Source organism: Pelobates fuscus, chromosome 4 (genome assembly GCF_036172605.1).
Source record: "Pelobates fuscus isolate aPelFus1 chromosome 4, aPelFus1.pri, whole genome shotgun sequence".
Lineage (NCBI taxonomy): Eukaryota > Metazoa > Chordata > Amphibia > Anura > Pelobatidae > Pelobates > Pelobates fuscus.
The window spans coordinates 163,857,637-163,881,714 of NC_086320.1; the positions used below are offsets into that span (position 1 = coordinate 163,857,637).

Genomic DNA, 24,078 nt, shown 5'->3' on the forward strand with positions numbered 1-24,078 from the left:
AGATTGTTACCTTAAACTCCCATAATACTTAGGTCGCCAATAAATGGATCAGCATGATAGGAGTTAACATTCACAGCAACTGCGGGGACAGACGTTACCTATACAAGTCCCGAACCACCACCTGTATAATACACCTTATTGGCCAAATACCAATAATACCATTTCTGGTAAGGGGTTCCTGGGAAGGGGGAGGTGAAGGCAGGAACTGGTGTTTATGTAAAGACTTCTACGGCTGTAAATCCATCAACTCCCCAGACAGCTCTGAACATAGTGAGCAAGTTAGCTAAGCGAATTCCTGCGCCACTGCGCATGCGCGCACAGGTAGCAACCAGTTCTTTATGAGCAGGTGAGATGTTACCCTACAGGTAACAGAAGGATTTGCTGAGACTGGTCGCATCAGCGAGAGGATCCCATCAGCGAGGGATCACAGAATGTCCATGTTGGTCAAAATGGGGGATTGGCAGGTGAGCTAACACTTCAATTCTGGAAAGTAGTTTATTTCTAAAATAATGTGTAGATTGCCTTTCCGTCATTGCTTTATGTCTGACTATTACTGCTTCAGGTAGTCATAGGGGGGGTTAAGTGTAGTAAAATGGATTGGGAGCAGTTTCAAAGTCGCACAGTCGTCATAGAATCCTATAGAACGTTGCTACCTAATCGTTCCAACTTTAGAACGTTGACCCGCAATTGTAGATCTTTTAATCTTCTCACATTTTTTCTACGTGAGCAGTTTAGATCTATTCTGTGTATTTACTAACGTTATGGTAGTTTCTCATTTCAATCTCCTTACGCTATATTAGGAGTTAAACTTAATTATTTAGCTTTAGAAAAAAAAACTCTGAGATTTGACTGTATTTCTTCCCAGGCCCTGGTCCTATTAAAATGCAATGCGTGTTAATCGTACAGCTGGTTATGACTGCCCCGAGACACTTCTATTTGCAGCGTTAAAGTCTTTAGGAAAGGGCGAGTATGCATGTATAATGGGCCTTTAACATGCCATTCATAGAAGGCATATAGATAATTACATAGATAGAATTCTGCATGGATCGCGATGCAGTGTGAATGGTGTGTGCATACTGTACGTGCAGAGATATTTACTAAAGTAAAACAAATCTGACTTGGAGGAATTCAACTCTGAAGATCTAACATTTGAAATTAACTTTGAATTCCCATTTTGAGTAAATAATTCTAATGTATTCGTTTTACTACTTGACCATACCTTGTATAGGGGGCTGGGGCAGGTAGGGATCACTAACAATTGACCTTAAAATCCAGGAATATGTAGCTGTGCAAATTCCTTGTAAAATCTTTCCATTTATGGACTTAAAGGTTTTTACTAAATGCTAAATAATATGCATTGAAAATTGCAGTAAGACTAGTTTATGTTGGCCTAAATTTGGAAGATCTGTGTTACAATGACCACACATCCCAATTTAGACAACTCACTACAACATATAAAAACATAAAAAAAGTCAAACTGCAAAAACTATTTATGTACATTCTGCTAGCAAATGGATTGTATTACTGATTGCTGAAGGTCTAGCTATATCCCTTCTGCTGCTTTCCATTTGAAATATTGATATCGCTCATAAATAGACATATAGAGATATATATTCAATATATATATTTGTATTTATTTGATCTGTTTCTCTTTCAAACATCCCAGCCATAAAATAAAGACTGCAAGCTTTTAGGTTTAGTGAGACAAGATGCAATGATTTATCTACTAAACCTCCCATAGAATTTAATGGTGACTTTGTGGATAACCTGTTTGAAAAGTTTTCTAACAGATTGTGATCAATTTAAAAGCTTATCCAAGATCATTTAAACGAGGCCTTAGTTTACTGCCTAACCCACACAGTAGCTGCATTGATTCTTTTTTTTTAACGTGTGTGTTCCTTTTAAATGTATTTATGCCTGTACATATGTTAAACTGTAAGTTTTTTTTTGTTTTTTTTTAATAGAAGACTTAATAGATGTAGTAAAAATATGTTACCTCTGGCACTATAACTCCCATAATCCTCTAGCAGTGTGGCAGTGTGTGTGGTATATGAGAGAGAGAGAGAGAGAGAGAGAGAGAGAGAGAGAGAGAGAGAGAGAGAGAGAGAGAGAGAGAGAGAGAGAGAGAGAGAGAGAGAAAGAGAGGGAGAGAAAGAGAGAGAGAGATTAATTCAGTCCCCTGTTTATGAATGGGAATAAGGAAGGTGTAAAAAAAACCTTCACCAGAGGCATATTAATATGGTCTATTAATTACTCTCTGACCATTATTATTCCCATAATAGGGGTTTTTCTGACAGCTGAAGTTGAGAAAAATGCCATTTAGCTGTGGGGCTCAATAAAAATCACGGAGCACAGGTATATTTAAGAGTTTCTCACAATTAGCAGATCTTGAAAGCAACTACTCCACCCAAGAAAATGTTAATAGGTCTTTTGCTATGCTCCCTGGTGTAAGACTGTTCACACCCTTTGTGACCTGCTTGTTGGCCTGTTTGATCCTCTATGGCTTATTCTGCTGAAGCTGGGCAGGCAGGTAATGGACTGAATACAGTGTCTGGAATCTTATGCAAGTCTCAAGTCTGTTAGCATAAATTTAAGGATAATCTGACGGGCATTTTCAACTCAACAGCAGACAAAACAAGTATTTGGACTAGACTACAAAAGCAGCAGGAGCTGTTGGTTTTTCATCAGAGACTCTGTAAATATCCATGACATTGGACTGGCATATATAATAGAGACTATTTAAATCCTCATTACTCACCAGACATTGTGTATTGTTACATATGACGCCTCAGTTAATGGGTCTGGGAATTATTCGCTAAACAGTGAGCTGGGGCTCATTGATAACATCTTTAAATCCAAATAAACGGTTTGCAAAATACAAAATCAGTTGTCAGTCAGTAATTATCATTTTTCATTTATCACATGACACTCTGATTGGAACCATTGGTGAATATGAAATGCATTTTATCCATTTCAGTTATACTATTAATGGCTGAACCTTCACATAGGTAAAATACACCTGAGTAAAATGAAATTTGTAGAAAGTGTCAAAGTGAGACTATGTGTATTGATCACAGTATCAGTCCTTCTTTACACCTTAAGCCACTTTGAAAACAGTGACTTATTGACTTAAAACAATGATTAAGAAATATCAACACATTAAAAAGTGTTTCCCTCTTTTACCTATTATGTCCAACCTTGCTTATCTGCAGTTTAAGGGTTAGAGTGTTATGTCCTCAGGAAACGGCATAACTTAATATGTAAAATGTGCATTTTGTGTAAGAAAACAACAAATGGAAAATTGATCATTTTACATCAGACTTGCAAATTTAGACCGAAAAAAAGGCTGTTTTCAAATGGTTTCGCTGCTTTGTGAATAGGTGATTAGATCATTTTATGAATCTGATTAGCATACAATATACAGTTCGCTATAGGATGTTTAACAATAAATGTACATACATTTTATGTAAAGGAAGCAGTGCTGATGGATCTGATAAAAGGCACATCATTGTAAAATATTTACAAACACACACACTTGTATATGTGTGTATTGTTTTTATAAAAATAGATAGATAGATAGTATATTCACCCACAAAAAAAATCCTGGAGCCTTTTTTTATGACCGATTTCCTGAATATTGCTAATTTCTGGACAGAATATACATACAGTATACATTGTGTGCAGAGATGGTACACAGCATGTGACTGTCAGTAGAGCAGTACCTGTGTGCACGTTGTAGCCGGGCTATTGTTACTATGTTAATGAGGCGATTAAGCCTTGTTGGTGAGGAGCAAGGGGAAAAAAAGGGGAGAGAGAACTTTTCACCATTAGAGGGAGATGTCAGTGCACCAAAGCAGTGCTCCAGATTCCCTCTTCCCGTTCAATACAAATACACACACAGAGGGGCTTCAGACTTTTGGTGAGGGAAAGGAATAAAGGCAAAATAATCCAGCCAGCAACTCATGAAAATGCTCTGGAAACTGACGGATAATATTAAGTACGAAAACTGTGAGGTAAGATAAGAACTAAAAATCTCTCCAACAACCCTTTGCTTCATTTTGGCGACTAATCGCTCATTTGAACTTATAGGAGCCAAGTTTCTGCATCATGTTCTGAGCACCTCACCTCTGTATGTCTGTCTGTCCTTCTATCTACCAGTCTGTCTGTCTGTCTGCGCTTGTATTTATCTCTATTATTATATATTATAATTTACATAAAACTATATATATATATTAAGAAAAAAATGTATTTGAGAGATTGTGAGACTTTGTCCTCAAGTCATCAGGGGGAAGTTGACTATCAATTTGGAATGTAAAGTATTTTAATCATGGTGAATTAATGAAAAGTTGCTATATATTATTATTATTATTATTATTTATTAGATGTGGTCCTGCTCTGACACATTTGAAATACGCTGGTACCTTTCACGTTGAGATCCAGTTTATTCCTGGATTGCTGTGTTATATTTCTTAGGAGTTGTAGCTTTATATTCAGATTTTTTTTTGAATTGTACCTTGTTGGGTTTTAATGATTGGAGAGTCAAGAAAGTGAATCCATAGGTGGATTTAGATGTTGTGATATAGAATTATTTTTTTTTTTTTACCTTCTCGGTGTTCTGATGTTAAATCACCCAGCCTCTGGGATGAGTAGTAAGTTAGGCATTGGTAGTGAGTTTGGCTTACTGGCTTGTTGTGACTTGCAGGCAGCTGCACTGGAAGGTGTTCATGAGGATTCCCCAAGTGGCTGTTTTTTTTAGTTTTTTTTAAGAGAAAGCTTGTCTGCAATGTACAAGTCAATCACAGGTGTGATCAGATTAGTCATAGCTAAGTAATATATCAATCTATGTCTGTGCTGTTCAGATCTGTGTCTGTGCGTTCAGATACATTTTACATTATTGTTATTTGACTTGATTATATACTTTACACTACCCCTTCGATTTACAATCGTGTTTCTATTACAAAAAAACAAAACAAAAACATACATTTTGATTTAGCTAAAATGTGTTCCCTAATCCTGATTTGCTCCTTTAAACAAAAACATTGTTTTGTATTTTGTTAGAGATCTGTAAGACATAGCTGCACCTTATCATGAAATCAAGATTATTGTGTGAGGATCACAAGCCATTTGTAAAATCCCCATAATTAGAGCGGAGTGAACTGTTTCGGTTTTCAGATCTAGCTGCTCACAATCCGCCTTCCAGTGTGATAGATAAAGAGCCCATTGCAGGCTTACTGCACCCAAACTCCAGTTCAGAGCCTGTAATCTGCCTTTCAATGTGAGATTAAAGCTTTATTTTGTTAGGTGTGCATAGCTGTGTAGGAACATGCAGGCGCTGAATGACTATTGTTATTCTAACCCTAGCCAGCTAGGAGCTCTCTGTAAAGTTGAGCATGTAATATTTTGGAGGAGTTGTTTGCTGGAGTTGTAGAGCCAGTCGGACAGGTTTGGAGTGGGAAGAAAGAGCCAGGATCAGGCGGAAGGGAGACTGCATCAGAGCCGGGCTAAACCAAGCTGTGCTGGACTCAAGCTGTCCCAAGGATAGCCAAGGACTGCAGGCAGCCTGATTCAAGATTCCCACCTGACCCAGACCCAGGTCCACAGAGCATCCTTAGCCTGGATCTCCAATCAAAGTGAGAAAATCACAGCCTTTCCAGAATTAAAGACTTTCTGTGCTCCCTTCCGGGACCAGCATGCTCTCAAAACACGCACAACCAGGGCTGAGCCTCTTCCCTGTCTGCTGCCCACTCTTTGTCTGAGTCCCAGCCTGCTGTGTGTGTTCTAGGGGACAGGATCTGCTCTGCATTCTGAGAGCTAAACCGAAACAGGGAGTTTAAAGGAGACTTCTCTCTAAGCACAGCATAAAAGGCAGGGTTAATTATAGCTGAGGGGAGCAGGAGATTTCAGAGATCTGCCTGGCTGGATTTGCTGGCTGCTTTATTTGTTGCAGGCTAATTTTATTTGCTGGAAAAGGAAGCATTTTTTTTTTTAAAGGGGGGGTGTGGGAGTGGTTGTGGTTGTTGTGGTTGAAGCCCATCGGGCTATGGATCAGGTTCAGAGGACTGGAGATCCGGGCCCCTCGGATACAGAAATGAAAAGCAAAGAATTGGAGAGTACAGGCAGCCTTCCCAACCCCAGCAGCAAGAGGAGGACTTCAGAGCTTCCCATGGCATATCCAGCTTATTCCCAGGATTCTCAGGTGCCAATCCCTTGTACTAACCCCCATCCCTCCTTTACTGTCAACTGCTGATCCCCACACTCTAGAACTCTTTCACTTTACATGCCCTCCAACCTTTACAACGTCCCCTCTTCCCTGTGATTCGCCAGCCAACCCCCCTCTCTCTCTCACTCACTCTGTGTCTCTCCCCCCTTTATCCTCCCCCTCCACCTCTGATTAGATACACTGATTCTTCATTCAATGGACGTCATTTAGAACAAGGCACTGCCTTGAGTTGCTTCCCCGGTTCATGCTCGATTTGCAGCCATTCTTCCTTTATTAAGTATTGGTGTAATATTAATAGTCATGAATATCTGCTATTAGTGGCTCCAAGGAAAACAGCTCGTGTCTGTTAGCAGGAAACCTTTGCACAAGTGAAGAGGAGAACAGAGAGAGAGAGAGAGAGGGAGCAAGGATTAAGGAAAGAGAGAGAGAGAGGGGGAAAAAAAACTTTGCATAAAAACATCCCTCCCAGATTGTGTTTTCAACATCAAATGAAGAACAATTTATTCAACGTCTGATGGATTATGGTCTTTGGTCGGTGCATAAAAATCGGTGGCTTTATGTTTTTTTACTTATAATATTTTAGTGCTGAGTGTTTTTTTAAAAGCACATCGTTCTTTTCCCTCCTTGGTAAATTATTTCCGATTTCTTACCTTGATTTTTTAACATACCATTCAGAAATGTTAGTTCACAGTTTTTCCGCTATGGTGAGTTATTGAAATAGTTTTTTTTTTTTTTTTTATATGTGCATTTTTTTTAAAATCATTATTACCTTTGTTATTCTATTTTGTACTTCATCGTTTTTGGTTTTCGGTTTGTTTTGTTTTCGGTTTCACATTTGTCGGTTTATTTTGCCTGTTCGAAAACACCCACGATTTTGATTTTTCACCTTTTCATGGGATATTTTGTATCATTCATTATATTTTATTGCTGCTATTACACGCTGTTGTATCTCATATGCCTCCTGTCTGCTCTATGATCAAATAAGTCTTTACTATTCGAAAACATATATCTGTTTAATGTTAACCTTAAACATATGCTAGAATGGTATGTGCTCTAATTTAATGCATGCTTCTTTACCTCTCTCCACCAGGGCTGATGGGGAATTTTTTTTTTTTTATGCATTCTATATTTTGTTTGCTGCCTTACAATGCTTTTTATTGCTTTTATTAAATCTCCATTACATGCATTGTATGGCCTGCATACCAGGAGAATTGTGCTACACAGTGTTCTACGCTGTAAAATCAGACAAAACAGGCATTTAAAAAAATAAAGAGACTTGTCACTTAGATCATAACAAACCATAGTGGTTATATGGGCTTATCTTCCAGAATTCAAGCATGGAGATAGCTAAGGCTTAGTATGTGAAAAATATTTTAATGCAAGATGATGGTCTTTGTAAACTGAAACTTTCACATGATTTGTAAGATTTGTAAGAAATAATAACACACACACACACACACACATATATATATATATATATATATATATATATATATATATATATATATATATATATATATATATATAATATATATATCGTGTGAAAGTTTATATATATACCTCGGGTCAGTAATAATAATGATGTGCTTAAATAGGGGTAGTGTATGACTGTGTGTGTGTGGCTGTGTATGTATGTATCCAGCTGAGGAATCCATATCCATAATTCTTGTTTTTGTATTATTTACCCATCTAACACTCCCTATGTCTCTGGCTATTTTTTTTTTAGGATCGCCATGATGGTACCAGCAATGGGACTGGTCGGCTCCCCCAGCTGGGCTCGGTGGGCCAATCTCCCTATGCCAGCGCTCCCCCACTCTCCCACACCCCCAACGCTGACTTCCAGCCACCCTATTTCCCCCCTCCTTATCAGCCCATATACCCCCAGTCTCAAGATCCATATTCTCACGTTAGTGATCCCTATAATCTTAACTCACTCCATGCCCAACCGCAACCTCAGCACCCAGGATGGCCAGGGCAAAGGCAGAGCCAGGAGGCCAGTCTGTTACACTCACACCGGGGACTGCCCCACCAGCTGTCTGGCCTGGACCCTCGCAGGGATTACAGGAGGCATGAAGACCTACTACACGGCCCTCACGGGCTCAGCTCAGGACTTGGGGACATCCCTATCCACTCCATACCTCACGCCATTGAAGACGTATCGGTAAGCAATGACTTGTATAGATCATCATGAAAAAAACAAATACTTAATTTCTCATGATTTATCTTAGCTTCTAAAAACTATACTGTCTCAGATCACAGACCTGAAGAAGGAATTGTTAAAAAAAAAAAAATCTTCCATTTTTCACAAAACCAGGAAATGATCCTTAAATCTGTTTATATGATGTTCTCATAAAATAAAATAAATAAAACAAAAATCAGCTTTTCAATAGGTTTGATAAGGGAATAGAATTCAGGAGAAAAGTGTATTTTTAGGGCTAATGCAGCTGATATTAGTCTAAATATTTATAGCTGTAGACTTATATCAATCTAAAGACTTAGGTCTGTAGAAATGAATGGGCGGGCTTAATAAAACAAAATGCATTTTACTATTAAGAAAAATGTGGGGGAAATCAGTGAAGTGTTGCTCAAATGTTTCCATGTAGCTGGACAGAATATTAAAAGGAATCTTGTAATAGATGTATATTTTGTATATTAAATATACACAGTTATAAACCCATAGGAAATCTAGCAGTATATACCAAGGCCATCTATGAACTTGTAGCAAATGAAATAACTTGAAACAGTCGAATAATATATTATTCGGGTGTGATTCAGTTGTCAATGGGTGCAATTAAACTATTTTCCAATTAAACATGACACTGATCATTTATTGCACTAAACCACTAAATACAAAAGCAGACATATTGTAAACAAATCGATTGAAGGACATTCCTCAGTTCTGTTTGCAACCTTGAAATATCCTATATTATTTATTGAAATGGCCAGCTAGTTTAATGAAATAGCTGGCAAGTGTAATGCATATTTATTAATAATACACACAGAAAAAAAATCCAGATTTGCAGAAGTACATAATGCAGTCATATTGGTGTTGACAGTTTAACGATTTCAGTGTCTTCAAGCTGATTTGAGGTTATACAGACATTTTTTTTTTACACGCCAGTTTTGTGGATATTTAAAAATAAATAAAAATGAAAAAATAAACTGTGGTTATTTGACATTGTTTTTGTTGAACGGAAATGAAAAAAAAATTATGTTTGTAGTTACATAATATTTAGATGTTACAATGTTTAAAATAGGATCTCAAGAGCCTTCTAATTATATGTTTATAAAACAATTGCACAATGCAATAGTCGATCCGTTTTAAAGAACAAAGGCTGTGTGGGACCTAGTCACTGCTGCAGCCAGTAATTCAATATTTTACCATTATAATGACCTGTCATTCTTCATATCATAGGCATTTACATTAAATTCTACCTCATGCGTGTTAAATATAAAAAATAAAGTAGGTTACCCGGGGCAAACGAAAGATATGGGCGGCTATTCAGGATTAACTTAGTCTTTGTTATTTGTTAAGTGTTATTCTTCTGTGTTTCGTGATTTAAGCATTTCAAAGACCATAAATATGAATAAACCATATGCAGTATAATATCAAAACTGAAGGGTTAAAACGAATTTAAATGGTAGCACTAAAATCATTTTCAGTTACCACTGACAGCCACATTTTCCTGATAGAGGTAAATAGGCCTTTAATAACTAGGAAATAGTTTAATGATCACATAACTAAGTAAGGTATATTAAAGTAAGTATTAGGCTTAACTGAATGTTTTAGTTGAAAAAAAAAAATCTAAATCAAAGTATTAGACCACAGTACATTTATTTTATGGATCTTATGTTGTAGCACAAAGGGATCATATTTCTCCATATACTTAAAACACGAGGGCTGTAGTAGACTATTCTGAACATTTCTCAATTTAATTATACTTAAATTCAGGAGCACTTTAGGCAAGTTACAAATGAGAGCATTGAGTACAATAAAACATGTAATAAAGCAACTTAGTACCATCCACCCGGAATCATAGAGATCAGCCTCAATTAACAGGAGCATAAATCTAAGAGGGAATGGTAAATGTACTTAACATGTCTATTATTATTGGGCAAAGGCATAGAAATAAGTGGCGATTAATGACAGTATCAATGTGCTGGAAAATTGTATTATCAAATGGATCAGATCAGAACCAGGCTGGTGCTCTGATCACAGGCCAGCTCCTTTTCAGAGCTTTCGTTTCACTGGTTAAATGGATCTCACTCAGTTTGCATGTGTGGTTTCTGTTCTGATCCTATGCATTACATAGGGGTTTTGTTGTAGAAAAAAATGCAAATTCCATATTTCCTTTTTTTATTTGTTTTTGAACATTTTGTTTCAGTTTTGATTTGATGTAACATGTTGTTTAGCATTTAGAATTGGGGATGTCGATTGAGCCTCCCAATGGAGCTTAATTTGCCCTCATACTTAAAATTAGAATTGGATGCATTTTATGTTTTGTCAGGTTTTTTTTAATTTCGAAATATTTTTCTGCTTTCTGTTAAACACCGGGATCCAGGGTGGAATTGTGAAATCATTACTATTGCAATGTTTTGCCCACAATGCTGGCTCTCGGAGGGTTAATCTGGCACTGTGAATGGACTTTGGGTTTTTTCCCCACCTCAAAATATGAAAACTGTTTTAGCATTAATGATGGAATGTTCCAAAGTAGCAAATTGAAAAAAACAAACAAACAAACAAACAAAAAAAACAAACACGTTGCAGCACACAGCTATAGCAAGCTCTGTTATACTTGTATTTTTTATTAGCACGTTATTGACAGGAGTCTCAGAATTCCTTCTTTTTGTTGTGACAGTGTATTAAAACATTTATGTATTTCTGTTGTTGCAGCACGTAGAAGACCAAGGCATCAATATCCCAGATCAAACTGTAATTAAGAAAGGTAGGCTATTTTCGTTTGCATTCCTAACAAGTTCTCACAAGCTTTTTCCATACTTAAAAAAGGCCAGGCTTCGTTTTGAAGTATTTAAAACTTGTAGGCTGAACAGATATTTACACATATTCACAGATATATTTGTAGAAGTATGGTTGAATTTTATTTTTTAATGTAGTCACATACACATCTTTATAAGTGTGTGTGTGTGTGTGTGTTTGTGTGTGTGTGTGTGTGTGTGTAATGTTTCATTGTACGTATTATTTAAGTAGATATTAACATATCACATACATCGCATGCCTGTTTTGGTCTGTTTAATGGCTTCCTTACAGAAGATACTGGCTCAGTTCTAGGTATATATTGTGGACATTGAACAATAGGTCTAGGTTATTAGATGACTCCAATAATACAGTATGTGATTATTCGCTATTGTGGCAGCGCATGTGGCTGATAGGAAAAGGAATGGTACCAGTACCAAGCATTATTTTCATAAATAGAAAACAGATACATAGTTATATTTTATTAATGAATTATAAATAACCAGAAAACGAAATTACTTGTATGTATCATTTTTTTTAAATCGCTGTTGCGATTTAAATTAAGAGAGATAGATCTGAGAGATACTCTTTGCGAATACAACATGATAATTGGTTCTTCTATTAGTAATCTCAAGAGTTCGTTTAACTCCTATTGTCTCTATTAGCCTCCCCAGAGCTATTAATGTCACAAGTGATCTATCCATAGCAGAGTCCCCATACGTCTGAATATCCCCACCAAATTAGACACACACCACTTCCATACCCACATGATTATACATTTAGTTACATCGCTGGGTATTTACATACATAACATATGGAGCATGAATGTGGATCTTCTGAGTGCATGTTACATGTGCTTTCTTTTGCCTGCTGTATTCTTGAAACATTGTACAAGCAATGTGTGTAGCTGGTCTAGACTATGGGGTGGGTAATCCAGATTATTATGGATGAGTGGGGTGAGAGATTTAGAGTTTGTTCTAAAATAAAAGACAAATTGCAACATATTCATATTTTCTAAATTGCTTTTTTTAGTCCAGGTTAAAATTCAAATCCTCAAATATGACACTTTAGATCAAACAATGTCTAAAGAGGAATTGAATATGGTATTGTTTATGCTCTCACAAATAATGAAAAATCGTCACTAGGGTCATTGCAGAATAAAAATGATAAAATAAATGTAAATGTCAGTAAGATGAATCTTTTAAACACAATCGGACATACATAAACAAAATGTCTACAAGCATGTATACACAAATATTATGATTGTATTTATTGTAAATGGATACTTATTAAAAAAGATTGCTTTTCATTTTTGACGTCATTGTCTAATATCATTTTTAAGTAAGTTAAGGATGATTTTTGAATTTCATAGAATATAAAAAAATAATAATTTGTGTGTCCATTCTTTGTAAGCGGTCTATTCACTAAACAGTGAATATGGATCCTTTGAGAGACGATTTGTAACATTTTAGCTAATTTAAGTTAAAAGAAAATGCTCCAGAACTAGTGAATTGAGATCTGTTTCTGCCTCTGATATTTTAGCCTAACTTTTTTCAAATCGGTTCTCTGCTCAGCATAGCTCGCTGTTTAGTAAATTGATACCATTGTGAAAAATAAGCGTATTTCCCAAATTTTGATTTAAGTATTGTATTTGAAAAAAATATTGAAAATAATCCTATGCTTAAAGTCCTACATGTCATAATCTTAGTATTACTGCTTTTATCTTTGGGTGAACAAATCAAACATTTATAAATCGTATTTTTTCCGTCTTAATATTATTAGAACTGCTTTTTACTTAAGCTGAAAGATTAGTGCTCCTCGTTTAAGTTTGGGTATAAAATTGTCCAGATCTGTGTGGTACATCCTTGCATAGTGGGTAATGTTGCAAGAGGGGGTGTATCTTAGTACCAAACTATCTAACCTTAATCAGTAATTAAATCAGACAGAATTTTCCCTCAACAAGACATTGTGCAGTTCAAATGCCACTTTCTGCCTCAACGTGGCGCTTGAGGACTTTTCTCTTTCCAAGTCTTTCTGCTCTCTGGGTTAACCCTGCTCATTGCTGGAGGCTTTAACACATCTACACATCGCTGGTCACTGCCACATTACTGGCCAAACAAAGCACACATAGAGCACATCATAAAATAGCAATAATTATCTATCTACTGCTAGCACTACTGTAATCCAAAAACATGTCAAGAATACTCTATTCAATATTGAAATCATTGTTTAGAGAAGTATTTATGGCTATGAGGGATTACAGTCTTCTTAGGAAAGAAAACCAGTAAAACACACACACACACACAAACCCCCCCCAAAACAAAACATATAGGAACAAAACTAGTAATACACACAACAGCCATATACTACTATACACAATATATATATATCTATATAGTGTTGTGTGTGTCTATATAAATATATATAAAATTCGAAAACGATATGTATATTTATTATTATTATTATTATTATTGCCATTTATAGATTCCGTAGCGCTTTATTTAATAGTTACTTTTCTCCATTTACTTAGTGTATGCACACACACACACATATAATGCTGCACACTTACAATCACCCTTTGCACTATATATATATATATATATATATATATATATATATATATATATATATATATATATATATATATATATTATAATAAAAATAATTATAAAGAAGAAACTCTTTTAGTTTCCTGTCACTCCTGTTTCTTGCAGGGCCTGTATCATTGTCTAAATCCAATAACAATGCAGTATCGTCCCTCTCTCTCAACAAAGACAATCTGTTCGGTGGAGTAGTCAATCCCAATGAGGTGTTCTGTTCAGTTCCTGGCCGCCTGTCTCTACTCAGCTCAACTTCAAAGTACAAGGTGACAGTGGCAGAAGTACAGAGACGATTGTCCCCGCCCGAGTGCCTCAATGCTTCTCTGCTGGGTGGAGTGCTTAGGAGGTAAGATTCTGTTCCTGCTGTGTCTGTGGGGTTTGGGATTGCTTGTGGTGATTCATCTGTTCTCAGCTTGTCTCCTGGTGTATTTTCAAGTTTGGGTAAAATATCAGTGAACACAGGGAAAAGATAAGAAAATGAATCAAAGGTTTTCATATTAGAAAATTACATGATGAACCATGGGCCCTTCTGTATGGATACAGAATGATTCTGGGGGAAAGTTCCAAACTTGCAGCTACCAATAGGAGCATTCCATTGGTTTCCATAGTGATTGCTTTACTTTAGAACGTTACCCTCAATTTGCTGTTGCTACTAAATATCTGCAGCTGTGTAACAACAGTTGAGATATATTGACCTAATTTATACTAGATCTCATAGAGATTATTAAATGTTAGGCTAATGGAGCCACTGAAGATAAACACAAGGAGAGTTGAGTACATTAGGTGTATTTGCATGGAGAGAGAATCTGTATTTGCTAGTTATTAGTTGTTGCCTATTGCAGGGGGATTTTAAGGAGTTACTGGTAAAATAACAGCTCTGTAGGTGCTAGTGCTGATGCTATGTTGTTTGTGATGAGGGATTGCATCATGGAGACTGGTGTTTTGTATATTAAATGGCCCTTCAAGGTGCATATAAGGACATGCAGAGTACATACAGAGTATGGGCCCTGCACTGGGTGATACAGAAAATAAATGAAATTGTGTCTGTAACCAAATCTGAGTTTGCTGAATGAAGTGTTGCATCAATTTTGGATGGTATTCAGGAAATTTGCTTTTTTTTTTCATTTTATTTTTTTTGTTCTCAAGACTTTGATTAACTGTTTGAGAGCCAGGTATAAGCCTACTCAGCAGTTCACCTTAAATACTGTTGCCGTTTTCTTTTCTTTCATAATGCTGTTGAGATGACAGTTACAATGGCACACGTGTATGGTGTCTAACAACTATTCATAAACAGTGGTTACTTACCCCTAAGGCACAAGGGAGGTGGCATGTCACTGAAGCCTTAGTATACAATGTGTGAGGTTCCATCAACATTAACAGGCTGTTGACATACATTGGTCTAAAACCACGCCCCCTTTGCTCTAGAATCACACCCACGAGGCTAGAATGACACTAGATTAGAGAATAAAAAAGGCAGATAGGCTCCAGAAGACATTCACATTATGTTAAATTAACTCTATGTCTTATACAAAGTAGTTAATAGATATGTTTTTAAATATGCACATATACACTGAGAAAGCATCTCTATAACAATGCTGATTCATTTTAAAGTCGTTATTATTATTATTATTATTATTATTATTATTATTATTATTATCACTTACAAATACAATTCACATCTGTCTGACCATGGGTGATCAGACTATTAGGTTGATGAAGATTTTACATTTAACTCATAATTGTTCGAAAATAAATCGGGAGCTCAAAGTAATATTATTCTTAATATTTAGAGACTACAATATATTTAGACGTCACCAGCATGTACCGATCCCTACACTATTACAATCTGGGTATGCTTGATAAGATTAGCCAACACGAAATAAACTGAAAATACTGTAAGATTGGTTCTGCGCTATTTTCTATAAATAGATAGAAAAGCAATTCTAATTAGGTGCTTATTTCCTGTGCAATACATAATTTATTAAGTTCGAACACTTTTTGGTTGAGTTTAAATTGTGTAAACTAAGAATACATTATTTATTTAGTTGCTGATTTAATGGTATATATCCAATTTTAACCTCAATCCATTAGTAGTATTTTAATGTCATTGTACTTTGCGACGGTTTTTTTTCCTGTTGAAATGATTTGTTGTAATTAACAGTCTTGCATTAATAATAAATAAATCGCAAGCCATGACCAATCATTTTATCAATTCTAATTACAATACCAATTTGATACAGCGTAATGCTTATTTAAATTGGTTCGGTTATAGGAAGAAAAAAATCCCAACTTGCATGCTATTAGTTTATAGAATAACTCAGCTTAGAATAAGGAAATGTTATTTCACTGTGATGATGTCTATCAGGTAAACAAAACACTCTAGAATTAATTGTGGTATTCTAGAAGACAATTTAACCCTTATCTTCCCAAAGGAACATGTACTGAGGTTTCATTTAATAATCATATTAAGCTTCAGGCATTTCAGTTTATGATGCAATTGTATCAATTCTTTTATTTTACCAGTTCATACCCCTTGTCAGTGTCTAAATTCATCCAGGTATCATAGGTTTCTCATAAGAAATTTGTATCTAGGGTAATCCTACTGTGCTGTAAGTTTCAAGTTAATAGTAACCCTTCAGAATGTCCTTATTACCTGATCAAATAACACAGTCTGTATTTAGGAAAGTCATGTGGATCTTGAGTAAGGAAGAGAGGATCAGATACAATATAACTAAAACCAGGAAAAATAAAACTATATATATATATAATTTCAACCACATATAATATGTTCATTAACCCCTTAAGGACCAAACTTCTGGAATAAAAGGGAATCATGACATGTCACACATGTCATGTGTCCTTAAGAGGTTAAATACATGTATTTGCTTAAAATACAAAACACTAACTGTACACAGAAATCAGTTAGTACCTTTTTCATTTTTCCTGCCACATACCTACCCATGCCCCCTTCACAGGTCTAACTTTCTTTGAAAACAATGCACAAGCCTTCCCTTTTTTTTCTGAAATACAGGATTAATCTGATTTCTCTGATGCCCTTCAGAGATGTCCCATACAAGACGTTAATGCCACGTTCTAGCTAGGCCACCAATATCTAACTATAGGAGCATTCATGTGTTCTCTAAATGACATGAATGGAGGGGTAAGGGGGTGGCCTCATTTTACTGGGTCAGAATAGGTCACTTTTCTGAGCTATGATGATCTTGGTCCGTGGCCATGTCAACACATTCCTCTCCCCAGCACATCAATTAAATTTTGCCCTTGCATGGAGTGACCTGTGTGAAAGTTTTCTGTGTTGAATGATTTAGGGAGGAGCTCACGTGACGTTCAAAATGTTTAAATACATTCAAAGCCTGGGACATTGGCTTTAAAAGAGCACTGATAGAGTTAATGATAGGAACAAGGGAGGTTATGTATAAAGCACTATTCTGGGGCAAAGTTCCAAAAGTAATGCAATCAGCAGAAACAGATATTGGTTTCCATGGTGATCACTCCTACTACAGTTAGAACTTTGCCTAAACATTGATCTTGGAAACTAGCTGTTTATTATTATATTAGGGTTAATGTTTTAAATGTCTAACTGATATTTTATGTGGGAAATACACATATGTTGATTTATCATAATATACTGTGTTAGTTGATCAAAATACTAACGTGCTTACTTCAAAACAATGCTGTATACATTTGCTTTACATACCGGTGTGCTTCAGTGTGAATCTAGAAGTGAATTTATTCGAATGAAAATATTATATGCTAAATGTTTTCTTTTTTTGATCGTGTCTTTGATTGTATCATCCATTTGTTTACAAAAAGAAAAATGTGATTAGGTTCTTTCCTATGTTAAATGTGTAAATGACTAAGTGCTTATTTCAGTTTATCACTTATCCCCAAACTGGTTAAATAAATGTTTTTTTTTTTTACATTTTTTTATTTTATAACTTTTTTTCTTTTCTTTTTTTTTTTTTTTTTATAGGGCAAAGTCCAAAAACGGAGGGCGATCGTTGAGGGAAAAACTAGATAAAATAGGTTTAAATCTCCCAGCAGGGAGGCGTAAGGCTGCTAATGTTACCTTGCTCACATCTCTAGTAGAAGGTAAGGAACAATTTATTTGTTTTTCTTCTATCTGCAGTAGCTAAACCGCCCATAATCGTTCCTGATTGCCATCATTTACTGATCTCAAATATGACCAAAAAAAGGCCAATACCAATTTGATAATAGTTACATACTTAGTTTAAAAGTTGTTTTCTTTCAAAACAATATAGTAAATAGTTTAAGCTGATCTGCCATCTGCAGAGAGAGAGTGGCTGACTATTATTTCCTGAATTACTTTGGGGATGCTTGACCTATGCCAGAGGGAACATTACCCTGTGAGGATCTGACGTGGTCTGATTGCTGCTTCGAAAATATAGGAAGTGAATCTCAGCAAAGCTACAACACATTGTCCCTTCTTGTACTACTGTAGCAAATAATACACCATGCATGCTTCCATGACACAATTAAAACAAATTAACAATAAACTCCAACAAAATATATTCTAGAATGTGGTGCAATATAAGTTAACAAATGCAAATAAAATATTATGTTGTATATCCTATTTTATATTGTTCTAAATTATGTTTGCTTGAAACCCCTTAAGACAGAATGGATAATGTGGGAACAGGAGTAAATAATAGGGTAATTTAAATCTGAAAATTGTATCAAACTGCAATGCATAGGGGTTAAATATGGAGAGCTATTCTGGGGCAAAGTACACGTTCAACAGCAACATTCCATTGTTTCCATGGTGATTGTTCCACATTTAGAACGTTGTCCCAGAATTAATTCTTTAGGAATAACCCCGATAGCAACGTGTTTTAAAAGGGCTACACTTCACATGTAACGCTCACAGAGCCTTCACTGTCTTAAAGGGATACCTCGCACGTCACACTTCTGGAACACATGGCAATTGTCTGTCTGCTTTTGTTTGTGATGTTTGTGAAGTAGGCGAGAGAAATGAGGTTTGTAAAGGGTGGGAGGTAGATACAATCGGTGTCCTGGCCTGATGAGGCAGTTCCTGATGAGTGCTGTTACTGTTTATGATCTGTTCCATCCTTCTGGAAACCAGCTCAGTGCCTGGGACTTTGAAGCCCTAATTGGCGCATGCGTTCTTCCGGAGTGCAACTAATAGCAGGAAACCCTGCAGTAAAATCCAACTGCTTCAGGAAATTAAAACCAAAGATTTGAAAATCAACAAAACAGACAGACTCCGAGCACTGACCCCGAAATTTTCATAGCTAATCGTTCAGGATATATATATATATAAAAAAAGAGATCACTTTAAAGAGTAAGAGTCATCACATGTCAGCACTTGGACCACTGGCCTATTCTCTAATTCCAAGTGGCTGTTGAGGAATCTATACATTAATACGTATATATATTTTTAGTTACAGAGTAACTGCTAAACGGATCAGTAGGTTTAATGCACTGTTTTGAAGGAACAGATCGAGGTCAAATAATTTCTTGTATAACCCTGTGATGTTTTGGTAAAATCATTCATTATTAGTATAGCGTGTTAGTCAGTTATATCTATGCTGTGATCTGTGCATTTATTTATGTATAACCCAAAACAAACGTATAACAATTAAACTGTACTTTTAATATTTCATTATTATACACTATATTTATTTGAAATAATATGATATCCTCTGCAATAAGGTTGTGAATGGAAGTTAACTTGAACAGGGCCCTCAACACCCTAACAAATACATGTCTGTTAGTCCACCTATTGTACAGCGCTGCGGAATATGTGGGCGCCTTATCAATAATAATAATAAGTAGAAGTGTATACACTAAACAGCGACTACTGATCCACTAGCCATATTTAATATTTAGATATATATATATATTTAAAATAATGTCCTGTTGATTACAGTTAGAGATTTTATTTAACTCTATCATTACTGTATTATGTTGTAGATCTATTCATTCTCAACACACTGCTTAGTGAATAGAGCTCTCATTTAAAGTCCACATCATGATATATTCTTTGTTGTTTTTATTAGTAGAGTTGGTTTGTGTGTGAAAGGTTTGGTTCCATGTGAGGCTTGCTATGTGCAATGTATGTAATCAGAAGCAAGGCATTCTTTAGCTGTTTGTCTATGTAAACACAAGTGCAGAACAAACAAAATCTCCTTCCTTGCCACTTTCACTCACTCAGTATTTGTTCTGTTTCTTTGAAGGAGAAGCTGTTCATCTAGCCCGGGATTTTGGATACGTCTGTGAAACCGAATTTCCTGCCAAAGCAGTAGCTGAATATGTCAACCGACAACATTCTGACCCAAACGAGCAAGTGACGAGGAAAAACATGCTGCTGGCTACAAAGTAAGGAGTCATTCTAGAACATTCTAAGTGGGTCAATGGTCGGATGGCTTTGGAATAAGACCACCACCAATTGGCTGAGATCACACATAAGTAGTGGTCATGTTGAAGTTTGAGGGTTTGTTTCAAATTATATTCAGGCAGCTTTATATCAGGCGAAACGTTGTCCATAGTACCTGTAAACATCCACAAATGTAGTTTAACAACAGGGCCTCAAATAGACCCACATTTATTTCTATGTCTGTTTAGAAAATGGTGGATATACACATATTTAATGGAACAATTAACTCACTGATATTTCTAACTAGATACAATCATTTTAGTAAACTATTACCAGAAAATCATCCCTGAGGCCTGGAACCCAGCACCTCTGAGAGGGAACCTCTATTCCCCAGCTAAGTGATCTAGATTGGCCACAGACCTATAGATCAGCAGGGAACATGTGAAACCATGCTTGTATCCTATATCTTATACTAAATACACAGCGATAAACTGTTGGCACTTATAGACTGTGCCGAGTTAATCATTTTCTACAAGCAAATAACTTCCCATCTTGGAAGCGATAAGAATTCAACTCATTAAAGTACTTATCTTAATTAACTGGAAATCCAGTGCGTGCCTAAGCACAAGACCGTTCAGATATTTCCTTTAGCAGGGCTGTATTTTAATATATGTTTACATAATTTCTGTTAAACATAGGATTGAGAAATTGCTGATAAGGATCACACTGACCATTGTAATATTTTATACTTGTGTCATCTAAGATTGGAAACACGTGTCAGGAAAGTCATTATAGTAAGACAACATATCTTGGGGCTGTTTGCCTTTGAGTGTTAGTGAATTGGCATTGCAGAGAGATTGCTTTGGAACTTATGTACTTATGTATAGTTTGTCCAGTTAGTGCCATGGTGCACTGGTGGGATAGCTGTGCAGAATATTTGATATAGACAAGAATACCTGGATACATTGAGGGGATACATTGTTGAGCAGAACATCAAGGGTTCCAGTAGATCCATACAAAATAGATTTTAAGATAACTTCCAAATTAACATTCTAGATGCTGTGAGGTCCATTTTATAGGTAGAAGTACATATGAGAACGATATATTGATCAGATTCCAAGTTGTCATCAGGGTTAAAGCAGACAGCAGAATATATAGCATAATACTATGACATGTAACACTGCTTTAGAGTGAGTGATAATTACATTGTTGTTTGGCCTACACAGAGTCCCCATGCTTAAACCTTCTAAGGGTTCCCTTTAGAACATGTATCTGTGTTAATTGTAAGAATTAATAATGCTGAATGCTTGTATCCTTTGTGATCATATTGATATATTTGTACAGTTCAATCTGACCTTTGTTCTGTTTATTCTGTTTTCCAGACAGATTTGTAAAGAATTCACAGATTTGCTGTCTCAGGACAGATCCCCTTTGGGTAATTCTAGACCTTCTCCTATTCTAGAACCAGGTATCCAGAGCTGTCTGACTCACTTCAACCTCATCTCTCACGGGTTTGGAAGCCCAGCAGTATGTGCAGCTATCACTGCCCTGCAGAATTACCTTACAGAGGCCCTCAAGGCTATGGACAAAATGTACCTCAACAATAACAACCCCAACAGTCACACAGACAACAGCAAAGGAGGGGACAAAGATGAAAAGCACAGAAAATGATCTCCATTTTGGTACAACTCTATATTGATACTTTACCCTGTGGGACTAACAGATACCATTATATGGCAATCCTGCTCCAGATGAGGAACACTGGTCTGCTCTAAAACCTTCTTTGGATTCTTGACAGAACAGGCTATGGATGGAGCCAGCAATTAAAATCCTGTCTTTAGTGTTCGAACTTTTTATAAGAGGACTTCTTTTTTTCTAAAGAAACAAGATAACGATTATTAAACAAAAATATATCTATATATCTTCCCTTACAATGCTCTAATTGAGATTGTGGCCATTGAAAGAAGGCACAGAGGAAACACTTATCAGTATTGTGAATAAACTTGACACAAAATAGTTGCAGTTCCATGTCATGTCTTCAAGTTATACCTTTTTTTCCTCTAAAGGTAATTTAAAAACATTGAACTTTCTATTGGACCGAATTCACATACAATATATAAGGGAATCAGTGTTTATGTATATATTTATTTATGTGTAATTTAATGGGGATTGTAAATATGGTGAGTCTGTTGAAGCTTTTTTTATTTTTATTTATCTGGTGATCTGTTTACCTATTGTTTAGTGGGTTTTCAATCTTCCTTCTTAATTTTTTTTATTTTCATGTGGTTCTTAGTACTTAATTAGGAAGCAGAGTTTTATCGTTTCTTTCAGTGGGATTCATACTTTTTAGCCCTGTTGTAGCATGGTAAAACAACAAAGAAGCAACAGAACAAATAATAATAATAATAAAAAAAAGACAATAAAATGCATTTTATAAATGATTAGTTTGAAACTCAGCCTTTCATTTTGCAGAAGAGAATGCATTTCTTAACTTCACTTTGGACCCTAACTTAAAAAATAAATAAAAATAAAATACCCAATGATCTCAAAAAATGTTTTTGGCTTTACGAGTTGATTGGAAATTGGTAAGGGGGTAGCTTTTTGCCTCAATTGACTTTTAACCCTTTAAGTTGCTCTCCCCCTTCCTTGTCACTCAAAGCTCTGAGTGTGAGAAGAGAGTTGACAATATTTCTCGCACCTCTCCAGCACTTAAATGGTTAAACGAATTAAAACAATGTCGTACCTATTTTCACGAAAGCTGTGTTTTGTCTCAAGTACCGAAAAAAAAAAAATACAAAAAATAAATAAATAAGAAAATAATGAAATCAGAGACATATCTCATTGTCCTTGGTGGAACTACTGCATTGTAGTGACTTGTGATAGCAGGATTCAATGTATTATAGCCTTTTGTTGCCCAGGTGAATAAATATTTGATACGTTTTATGTCGATTTTTTTTTATTCAGTGGCTGTCTTTACCCAGGCGTATTTTTGTCCTTGGCAGTATTTTTTATTCAGTATGGTTACAGTAATTGAGTTTAAGTCTCCCCTGACAATTACTCCCTGCAATAAGCAGCTGAACCCATTGTGTCCCTCAAGTATAATAAAAACTTACTTTCAACTTAGAGTTCAGAGTAGGGGATCATTCTAATCTTTCCACTGAGTTAGTATTCAGCTAAATGACATGATAACTCACAGTTGCATTCTTTTTCATATATGTGTGCATCTATGTGTATGTGTGTGTGTGTATATTGTGTATATGTTTGTGTGTGTGTGTGTATATATATATATATATATATATATATATATATACACACACACATTTTTATACATACATATATGATATAATATATATATATATTTATATATATATATTTATATATATATATATATATATATATCTATATAGATAAGATAACATTATATATATAATCTTATTATATGTTGGATTTTACAGCTCATATAAATAGAATCCTTTTGCAGTGCTTCGTGAATGGGTGGGTTTGTAAGATGCTTGAGGGTATATTTCATAATTGCTTATGGAAAGCCCAGCATGAGGTATTGAAAAGCGTTAATATTTTTTACTTTCTTTTCAAACCCATTTACATGAGATGGGTTGGCCTTTAAATACACTTGAAAAGACATGACAGAAGATTTCTATGTGTGCATGAACATATATAATTATATATATATATATCCTTTATTCAGTAAATGGGACACGCTGTGTACTGCATTGCAAATCCATGCTGTAGCTCATATTAGCTCTGTTAAATAGACATTTTATTTGAGCGTTTAAGTTTCTGCTCAGTTGATACATTGCATTTTGAGATAAGGTCAATTTGTCAGCACGTGTTGAAAAGCTAAGGAAATATCCGAAATAAGCAGTGATTTGGGGTTCCATTCATTCTG

General features: G+C 35.7%; 1 protein-coding gene across 6 annotated transcripts; it reads left to right on the top strand.

Annotated features, from left to right (window-relative positions):
* Positions 1 to 359: 359 nt before the first annotated feature.
* TFAP2A (transcription factor AP-2 alpha) lies at positions 360 to 23,114 on the top strand. 6 transcript variants are annotated; one of them, XM_063451734.1, is made up of 7 exons: positions 360 to 464; positions 7,947 to 8,381; positions 11,115 to 11,166; positions 13,910 to 14,141; positions 17,787 to 17,905; positions 20,032 to 20,173; positions 21,554 to 23,114. In XM_063451734.1, exons 1-7 carry the CDS (start codon positions 432 to 434, stop codon positions 21,840 to 21,842), a joined length of 1,302 nt encoding a protein of 433 aa, XP_063307804.1. In that variant the 5' UTR covers positions 360 to 431; the 3' UTR covers positions 21,843 to 23,114. The 6 variants fall into 6 exon arrangements, with proteins under 6 accessions (XP_063307804.1, XP_063307803.1, XP_063307802.1 ...); XM_063451733.1 differs by lacking the exon at positions 360 to 464 and adding an exon at positions 3,845 to 4,013; XM_063451732.1 differs by lacking the exon at positions 360 to 464 and adding an exon at positions 5,447 to 6,196 and having other exon boundaries at positions 13,970 to 14,141.
* Positions 23,115 to 24,078: the final 964 nt, after the last annotated feature.